The 10,237-nt window shown below is 50.7% G+C and overlaps 1 protein-coding gene across 1 annotated transcript; it reads right to left on the reverse strand.

The window, feature by feature from the left end:
- Positions 1-3,620: 3,620 nt before the first annotated feature.
- On the reverse strand, positions 3,621-7,754 carry HOXA13 (homeobox A13). The gene is made up of 2 exons (XM_039862614.1): positions 6,737-7,754; positions 3,621-6,019 (listed from the first exon to the last, which is right to left on the reverse strand). Exons 1-2 carry the CDS (start codon positions 7,656-7,658, stop codon positions 5,775-5,777), a joined length of 1,167 nt encoding a protein of 388 aa, XP_039718548.1. The 5' UTR covers positions 7,659-7,754; the 3' UTR covers positions 3,621-5,774.
- Positions 7,755-10,237: the final 2,483 nt, after the last annotated feature.

The following is a 10,237-nucleotide window of genomic DNA, read 5'->3' on the forward strand; positions in this document are numbered from 1 at the left end:
CGTGACGGCTTCGCTCGTGCGGGGTCCCGGCCTCAGGCTGCGGGCGGCGCGGCGGCCGAGCCCAGCGTCGCAGGGGCGCGGGGCGCAGCGAGGCCCGAGGCTGTCTCTCCCGCCGCGGCGGAGCCCCGCGCGGCAGCCTGGGCGCGGGATTTGGTCGCTCGGATCCACAACGTGGCCCTGCGTGCCCAGCTCGCTCTCCGCGCCCTCGGATCTCACCCCAGCCAGCCGCCCGGGGTGCGGAAAGCGGAAGTATTTGGTAGAGAAAAACACGGTTTCTTTTCAGCCCGTCTCAGCACCCCTTTTAGAGAAAATGCTCCTGTCAAGTTTTATTTCCCGTTGCAAACCACCTTCCACGCTGCCAAGAATTAAGACTGGGAGAGATTAAATACCCGATTATTCTCTTGGGGAGGGTGGGGCGGGGCAGAAGAGAGCACCCACACAAAACATTCGTTTCCATCGGCTCGGAACGCCTAGCGAGGCCCACGAAGGCCCGCTCCGGCGGCGGTGACGTCAGCCTGCAGCTGCGGGGCGGCTTGCGGGCTCTGGCGCGCGACCCTCCCGCGTCCTCCCGGCGCTGGCCGGGGGGTCCCGGGCCTCGACCTCCGCCTACGCCCTGCTGCACGCCCGCAAGCCCTGAGCGAGGCCGGCCCTGGGAGGGTGTGAGCCTCCATTTTGAGTAGAGGGTTCATGAGGAAGAGTGGAGGATTTTGAGCCTCTTCTCTGTCCCCGACGGGCGCGACATCAGGCAGCTCTGAGTCTGCAGCGGCGCTTCTCCGGCTCACCCGTGTCCCCGCACCTGGGGCGAGCCCCGCGCCGCCGCCCAGCCGCGCGCCAAGGCTTGACCAGCTCAGAGGCGCCGTTGTCATGAGTCCTGCCCGGTGGATCCAGCTCTTCAGCGGCGCTACCGAGCCAGACAGAAATGAAATCGACTGTGGCAAGGCCTTGGCTGCTTTCACGGAGGGATTTTTCTGTGTCAGAGTCTCTTTTCTTCCCTTTCAAATCTAATTAAAAATAGCCAATATCTTTCAGGCATTCGTCGGCGCGGCACAGATGCGCGAGGATCGAAGCAGCAGATCAGAAAGTGGGTGTTTTCACAAAGAATGAAGCCGGCTGCTATGTACCCGGAGGCCTAGCAGATGAAAACTTAATTATTGTGTGCCTGTCTCAAAACCTAGGCATAAATCTCCGCAGGCCTCTTGGATAACGCTACATTTTTGCTTATGAAAAATGGGACGCGAGCGACTCGCTGCTCATTTCTCGGATTCTCCAGGTCTCGGGCTGCTGACACGCATTCGATCAACTTTAAAGGACTGCGCATAAATCAGCGAGCCCCTAGCGTCTCCTCCGCAGAGTTCCGCAAATCCAGAAGGGCGCCTCTGAACACACCAGGTCTAAGGCTTGGCAGTCCCAGGGCGGCCTCGGGCTCCGCTCGAGAATTCGCAGAGAGGACACGAGAGGCCGCATCTTCACCTAACCCTCCAAACACATTCAGCAGGGTGTAATCCGCACATACGTTACACGCTGAAATCTGTCACCAACCACCCGAATACATACTATCGCCCTCAGCTGAATTGCACTGCCTCATGAATTTTTAAGAAAATATTTCAATTCGGTTGAATTTTTAAAAGAATAATTTCCTTTTCCCCCTTTCTTTCTTAAAAAAAAAAAATTCTTTTTTTTTTTAACCCATATAATTTAAATCCATGGCTTCAGCTCTGCATCAGGCATAAATAGTGGTGAAATGCAAAGTGACATTTTACAATCACCCACTTAAAATACCTTAATAAATTTGACAGTATTAAGAGCAAATGGAAAAAAATAGGGTTTTTTCCTAAATCCCATATTTATAATTTGTTTTAATGGCAACATGACAGGCCATTACAGGATTTAAAGTCTTTGTTAATTTAATAGATGAAAATGGTGTCTAGTTGTTTCCATATTTACTATGTCTTATTCAAAAAGTTTTCCTTTTAGAAAACAATATACTTGAATCAGCTATCCAACCCACACTATCCCAGTGTCTTTTGTCATTTTTCTTATACGGTGGCTGGCATCCTCTTAGATGTCTTTTTTTTTCTAAAGGTTTAGACTACTTGTTATTTGGTCATTAGGGAGTCATCATAATCCACGCTTACTTCAGAATATCTGGTAGATCCACGGGAATTTTAAATAAAGGGAGTTAGGTAAGATCGACATTATTAACAACCATTTTTAGAATAGGGGGGAAACCCCTCTGAAATATCTTCTGTCATTAGTTTTAAAAACTGCAGGGAGAAAAAAAAGGAAAAACTACTACTTTACCCAGAGTTCCTGCAGTGGCGATGGCTTGTGAAAGGGGCGGTATTCGGGCTGCAGAGCTGCTGTTGGTCTCCTTCCTAGGCCTGAGGCTCAGAATATTTCTTACATCTAAAGAAAAATATCCCCCATCAACAGAAGAGTCCCCTTTGGAGTTGTTCATAAACACACAGTTTGATCCAGTTTTGAGGGGATTTTCCACCACTTTAAACATTTGGGGAGAAAGTTGTTACTTTGGAATGACGGCAGCTCTTTTAGGAATGGTGTGCTGGTGTGCTGGTGCACGAGACTTGGGAAGGTTGAACTAAGGCATCATTTTCATTTGTTTCCACAAATAGAGTGAAAATCCTCAGGGCAGCAAAATTTGATTGCACTTCACAAGGCCATTCCATAAGTATGTTTCAAGACTCTATTGTTTTTGAGATAGCTTTAGAGATTCTTTCTATAAGGCTCCATTTGTAAAGAAGCTAGAAATCTTCAGGTTGGAGAGGTTTCCATCAGCCAGGTTTGCAACCAATCAATACTGTTTTCCATAAAATGATGAGTACGGTTCTTCAGGTTACAATCACTTTCCTCTAATGTAAAGATGAAATTAACCTCATCTCAAAAGTCTACATTCTAAGGATCCTGGTTCCATCAACATTGAAATACATATGTGCATAGTATGGATTTGACAAAAAAAACATTACCATATGTATGTGTGTACATATACATTCTATATGTATATATACATACACATACATATGTATTATTTATGACTCTAAACACAGCACCTGATGTGTTGTTAGGGGTCAGTAATTCATAGATATAATACTTATTATTACTATTATTATTATTATTATAGTTTTGATGGTGGTCGTTAATATTAAATGTATGTATTTCTTCCACAAATCAAATGGCAACCTCTCAAACATCAGTATAAGATTGCACACAACCCAGGAGCAGCACTCGGCTCTGAGCTATCCAGGATAGCTCTCCTTCTGCATCCATATTATGGTCATTTTGTAGATATGAGATCTTTAAGCTCTCATACTGGCCTCTTAAGAGGTGGGTTTCTTTGAATTTCTGAGATGTAACTCTAGAACTCTAGAGTTAGCAGGCATCTGAAACTTTTTATTTGCCGTATAGACTCCCCTCTAGCTCTAATTAGGATGGTAGACCACCTTGGAGGGTGAGGGCCAGGAGAGAATGGTTATTTAAGAACACTGCTTAGATTGTAACAAAAATGTACAGGTTTAAAGGCAGAGCTGCAGAAATCTGATGCAGAGCAAGTTGCTGTGAAAACAAATCGAACTTGGCCATTAAAGAAAAGGAGCAAAACAGCATCAGGTAAAGTACATTTTGTACCTCAACTTCTAGAAATCATCTGAAATTACAACATATCGAGTCATCAGTAATGAACGATACTGTCTCTGTACAGATTCTACAAATAAATATACAAGCACACACAAGCACGGAAATACATATATGTATACACATATATGATATATATTCACATATATACAAGCACATGTATAACTTACATATATTCAAATTTGCTCCATCTAGAGCCAAAGAAATGAGTGCTAAATCTCTAAGAAGTCAAGGAGGTAAGACCTTTTTGATTCCCTTGAAGCTAAAGAATTACAAGGAAGCTTGTCAACGCGAGGTGGCGCCCTTGATCTACTAATCCTGCCGAGGCCAATTCATGAGCTGTCAAAAGTCAAGGTCACAAATTGTCTTTTTTCGTCAAGGTCAAGGTTTAAGGCCTTTCCTAGTCCTGTCATTTCAACAAATATCAAAACCTGCCCTCTCAGACACATGCAGACCCAACAGCAGATTTTAATATACGACAGCCTGGACATCACTGATACTAAACAACTGGTTTTCATTTTCCACAGGGAGCCTGAGAATTTCTACTATCTCTTCCTCCTTTCTTTTTTCTCCTTTTCAGAATATCTGACACTTTAACGTTTTTGAAGCACTTTCCTCAATTTTTAGGATTTTAGTTATGAGAGATTTCTCCCTTTGCTTAAAAAATTTGTAGCAAAAATAAAGCTAAATAATAATAGAAAAGAATGGTCCTTGGTTTGTATAGGACAAGCCTGCTTCTTTTCTCTCTGTGCAGTGCACGTTTAGCATAGGAAAATAATAAGTATTTCCTTCAGATTTTAATGGTAGTAACTATTTTATTAACATAATTAACACCACTATAGCACTATCTACAGGTCTAAAGTTTTTAATTATTATTTTTAGTAGAAATATTTGGAAAGCAGGTGCACAAGTACATTTTCACAGTGTGCTGAATGTCTTTATTTACAAGATAGCATTTTATAGTGAATATGAACAAAATGAATGTGCTAATTGAAATAACTGCTTGATTAAAAATGTGCTGTGAAGATGAATTCCTAAACTTTCTAATGCAGTCTCATAACATAATAAACAAGGAAAAATACTAATCCCTTAATAGATCAAAATATAGAATGTAAACATCTAAATGTTTAGGGGGAATGGATTTCTGTTCTGAGTTTTCTAAAAAATAAAAAAGGAAAATTATTTATCCTGCAAAATGTTTAGTAAATATTGGGAAATAGCAATTTAAGTGATAAATTAATTGTATTTAAACCAAAGTCCACTATGTTGGGGTGGGACCTCTCGGGAGATCTGCCATAACGTGAATTCTGTGAATCATCTGATGCTTTAAATATTTTTAAAAGAGATATCAAATCCTTCAGAAAGTAAACGATACCAGGGCAGAAAACAGTCCAAATGCCACAAAATGTGCTTGTTATGAGCAAATAAAAATTATTATGAGAAGGACATTCCCGACCTGGAGTTCCCTTGTAGCCTCAGAGGCTCAGCTGGTTGTATTTACTACCAAGACAAATGATCCTGGGAAGAGCTTTCTCTCCCTTTCTCCCTTCATAGTAAATAGTCCCAAATCATTATTTCAGTACCTTCTTCTCTTTTCCCCTCTAAATTTATACGTGACATGTTTTGCAGAATATACAACAACGGTAGGATTTTCACTAAAAATTACCTGAGCAGTCACTTAACATGCAAAGGGAATGGCAATGGCAACCCAAGGACAAGCAGATGTTTAGGACAACCGCTTGCTTTTGCAACCAATTCTCGGATTATTACCGTATAACATTATGTCCTAAAATATAACGGTCACATAAATACTTACAAGATTTCAGTAAATTAGTAACTTATCTGAAATTGCGTATTTGGGGGTTGACATTTGACTCTAGAGTTTGTCACTTAATGGTCTGGTGGGGCTGGTGGAAGGACTGGCAGTCTTTACCATTTCTTAAAGTTTGAAAAGAGTTGTAGATTCCACCAAGGAGAAAGAGATCTCCCTTAGGAAAGCGAAATGCCAGTGCCTCTCTTTCTCTTTCCATTCTTCAATTATTATTAAGCATTATAATCATTATCTGGGTAAAGCAACCAGTTCAGAAGGTTTCTTCAAGTCGCCCTCTTGCTCCACTTTTAATCCATTAACTAGTGGTCTTCAGTTTGTTGATGACTTTTTTCTCTTTGACCCTCCTGTTCTGGAACCAGATTGTAACCTGCCGCTCGGAGAGATTCGTCGTGGCTGATATACGCCTCCGTTTGTCCTTGGTAATGAATTTGTTTGTAGCGTATTCCCGTTCGAGTTCTTTTAATTGCACCTTGGTGTAAGGGACGCGCTTCTTTCTCCCCCGCCTGTAGGAGCTGGCGTCTGAGGGATGAGAGACCACGTCTGGAAGATAGGGAAGAAGGCAAGTTACAGAGGGATCAGACCCAGGCCAGGACACAGGAGACAACTTGATCTGAGCCACCCGCCTTGCAGTCCCGGACGCCCTTTGCCACTCTCTGCACAAACCAGCCCTCCACCAAAACCTGGAGGATCGGCGAAGAGGGTGGTTAGTTCTGCACTAAAATGAAATCGTCCAGGCCTCCAGTGACCCCTCCAGTCTGGCCATCCTGTCCGTACAGCGCTCTGGGTTCGCTTGATCGCCTGCACTAGCGGCCCACACCTTAGCGCTAGGCTCAGGGGACACCAGTTCTATGCCTAGCTCCTCTGTATTCCCCAAGCCCTAACACTTGATGCTTCTACACGGAAGCCACTTTTGAGAGAACGAAGACGGGCAATTTGGTAAACCGTTTCCAGGTCAATTTCCCATCCTTAAGTCGATGTCAAGGGCTGGGGAGGGCGGGGCGCAGAGGGAGAAGGAAGCCAGCCAGGGTCCCAGCAAGCTTCTTTCCAGCCATCCCTCACCCAGAGAGAGCCAGGAGCCAGTCCGACTCAAGCGCAGTATGGGCAGCGCCAGTCAGCCGGGGCCGGGCTCCCAAGGGTGCAGCGCCGCTAGGGCAGGCCAGGGAGAGACAGTAAAGGGGCACCGGGGTGACCCGGGAGCGAGCGGAGAAGCTGGAGCGGAGCCGGAGGACAGGGGCTGAGAAGGGGGGCGCCATTTACCGGGCAGAGTGGACTTCCAGAGGTGGGGAGGCTGCGCCTGCTCTTTGGGGCAGTACATTTGGCCGTTCCAGCCGTTGGGCAGCGCCCAGGGCTGGTAGCTTTCCATGGGAAGACCCAGGGGCTCGTGGCGCGACTCGCCGGGGCCCCCGAGGCCGGGCACCACAGGCATATCCAGGTAGCCAGGCACGGGCTGATGGTGGTGGTAAGGCCCGGGCGCGTAGCCCTGGTGGTAGAAGGCGAACTCCTTAGCGCGGGAGCTGAACTCCTCGGCCGCGGGGCCAGCGGTATCCATGTACTTGTCCGCGAAGGCGGCGGCGGCGGCGGCCGAGGCGGGCTGCGCGCACGACTTGATGGCGTTGGGGTGCGGGCCCATGCGGGCGCACGGGTAGTAGCCGCTGCCGAAATAGCCGTAGGGAAGCGCCGCGGGCCCCGACGAGCTCTGCGCCGCCGCTGAGCAGGGGCTGCACTGCTTGGCGGCCTCGGCTCCCGCCGGGCCCGCGGGGCCGGGCCCTCCCGAGGACGACGCAGCCGCGGCCGCGGCGGCAGCAGCCGCGGCGGCGGCAGCGGCGGCAGCGGCCGACGGGGGCGCCTCCCCGGGCGCGCTGCTGTAGGCGGCCGCGGCGCCGGGCGCCAGGGGCGCCGGGTGCGCCATCAGGTTGCGGCACTGGTTGGCCGCGGCCGCCGCCGCCGCCGCGGCCGCCGCCGCCACCGAGAAGTTGCCCCCCGCGGCCGCGGCGGCTGGGTGGGGGAAGCCCCCGCCCCCGGCCCCGGCTGCCGCAGCCGCTGCTGCCGCCGCCGCCGCCGCCGCCGCCCCTTCCATGTTCTTGTTGAGCTCGTCGGCCACGAGGCCGCCGCCGTTGTCGTAGAGAAACATGACGGTGGGCTCGATCCAGCGGGGGTGGAGGAGCACGGAGGCTGTCATAGCCCGAGCCGCATGGAGAAGACCCCAGTGGCGCTGTTTTAAAAAGCCCCCAAGAAGTGAAGAGCGCGCCGCGCGGGGCCGGGGCCCGAGCGAGGGGGGCGGATCGCGCCCCGCGGGGTCGCGCCAGGCGGCCGCCCATTGGCCCGCCCCCCCTGCTCCGCCCACGGCGTATGCAAAGCGGGCGGCTCCAGCCCCGGCTCTGGGCTGTGCACCCGCCGTCCCCGCCGCCGCCCGTGAGGTCCCCAGCGCCAGCGCCCGCCGGGCGGCCGCGCACCATTCACCCAGGGGAGAGGCGGGGGACGCGGGAGGGTGCGGTAGGGAGGGAAGAGCAGCTTCCGCGCAGCTCTCCTTCTCTTCCCCTATCCCAGGGGGGCTCAGAGCCGCATAAGACCGGTTGGGGACAGGGGCGCGCTGTTGGACTGCGACCTGAGGCGGTGGGGACAGGGCAGGTAAATCTGCGGGCGGCTGGGGATGGGATAGTAGCGAGGCGTAGTCCAGGTTGGGTGTTTCTTGGAGGCTCCCGTGCTGTTTTCTTTTCAGATATCCACCCACGCGTCTTTCTGCAGCGAGACGCCTGCATGGACATTAGCGCTGTCCGCTTCTAGAGCGTCGCGATTGGGCTCCCTTTCCAGGGGAACAGTGGCTGGACGGTTGCGGATGCGCCTGCCTCATGGGTCCCAGGACATCCCACTGGAAAGCTTGTGCTGCATTTGGGAGCTCCCTCCCCTTCCCTGTACACAACGTTAGTGGACAATTTCATACACACGCACTTAGGCCCACAGGCTTAGAATAATCCATCATATGCACACTGACACACACATTCAAGTGTACCCTGATCACACGCTCACACTTATGTACACAGACTTTTCCTCACTCTGCACCAGCAGCAGCTTTTCCTCCTCCAGAGCCTGTGAGATGGAGAGAAAAGCTTGTGTGCTCTGTTCTCTGGCCCTTCCACACCTCCGGCGGGGCTGTCCTGTCCTGGAAAGAGTTTAAGAGGAACAGGCTGGTTGGGTGCTGGCTGGGACTCGAAAGAGCCCCCCTTCTGGGGCCTAATGAAGTTTCATAGAGCTGGGCAGGAGCTGACTCTCCAGGCACCTGAGCCCTCCTTATTTTACTCTGTTCTGGGACAGGAGAAAGGGACTCTTTGGGGCCACTTCATTTCACATTAGGATTAGGGGAGAACACTGTCTCCAGCCTGCAGAGGGAGGGTGCCTGGTCTTCCTCCATCCAAGAAGCAGCCCGAGAAGCCTTTCCTCTGTGCCTGGGGGAATGGGACCCTTTCCTGAGAGCATGGTGAGATAGTGCTGGTGGAAGAGCCAAGTAGCCACCATGTTTTGGTGAGGGATTCTGGGGGCCCTGTCGCTTTGGGGCCACATACTTCCACTTCCTATCGTGGAGGTTGCGATTGCTCTGGTCAGATGCCCAAAAGGGGAACATGCGTTCAAAGTGAAAGTGGGTGTATACCACGGGTACATCAGGGTTGGGAAGAGCTAAACTCCCTTCCACCCCAGGCGGACTGGTGAGCAGCCAGGTAGGACCTGCCTTCCGGTCCCAGATTGCAGACTCAGCCTTAAACTCAGGGCACTGCAGAACATCCCCAGCCCCTACCCCTCAACCCTGTCTGAGCTCTAAAGCTCCTGGTCTTCCTGCAGGGTCTCGATCGATGAGGCTGGGCTCCGGCTTTTATCTGCCCTGATCCCTGGGTTTGGGTTTGCCCGGACCAATGTAAGTGTTGCCCAGTAAAACCTTCTATGATTCCCACCCCCTCTTCACCATACATATAACCAGAGCGCCCTTTCCCTCCTGCCTTTTTAGTAGCTCCAGGTAAATATTGATTTGCCCCCAGTTTACCTCCTCCCTGACTGGCCATTTGCAGACTAAGGAAGTGGCCTCTGTAGGGACTTGATTTTTGAGTTACTTTCTGGGGCATTCATTCACCTCCCCTTCCTTCCTCCAAGTAGCATTGTAAAACTCACGGTGACAAAGAGACAGGGTAGGGTTCAAGGCCCCAGTTCCTGAGGACTTGAGGGCTGTTCTGCATATGGGTCAGACACGGCTAGAGGCCAAGGTCAAGTTGAAAGTTGTAGTCTAGTCTGTTTGAGAACTGCCACCAAGCCTGGAGACCCAGGCAGCTGTGAAAGGCCCACCGCTCACCTCCTCTCACTCTTGATTCCTTTTTCCTTTGGAATTCCTTCTTCTGGCTCTGTTTGGTTACCCAGCATTTTTTGCTGCCTTCGTGGAGTTTTTGGGGCGGTGTTTACAGACTCTTCTTCTCTGCCTCCGCCCTGCTCTTGGCCCGAGCTTCAAGCCTCTTCTGTTTTCTAGCCAGACCCGGAAAAACGAAAACACAGCTCTGGGAGCCCCCACCAGCTGGCGCCTGTGCCAGCTCACCTCTGGTCACGGCGCAGCTGCCGGTGCACACAGCGGCCACGGCCAGCTCCGCATTCCTCACTCCCTCTCCCCACTTCACCGGAGACCGAGAGCCCTGCGTGCAGAGGAAGGGCCCCAGCTCCACAGACTGCCAAAGTCGACTGGGTCCCTCCTCACCAAAAATGGTGAGACAAGATTTCATCTTG

The sequence above is a fragment of the Pteropus medius genome, unplaced genomic scaffold, assembly GCF_902729225.1.
Source record: "Pteropus medius unplaced genomic scaffold, Ma_sr-lr_union100, whole genome shotgun sequence".
NCBI classification, from domain to species: Eukaryota; Metazoa; Chordata; class Mammalia; order Chiroptera; family Pteropodidae; genus Pteropus; species Pteropus medius.

Bases quoted from the DNA above. Each gene is read 5' to 3' on its own strand.
- HOXA13 (XM_039862614.1), bottom strand. From the start codon at position 7,658: ATGACAGCCTCCGTGCTCCTCCACCCCCGCTGGATCGAGCCCACCGTC. The intron at 6,020-6,736 runs GTAAATGGCGCC...CCTATCTTCCAG, and splicing joins CTGGAAGTCCACTCTGCCCG to ACGTGGTCTCTCATCCCTCA.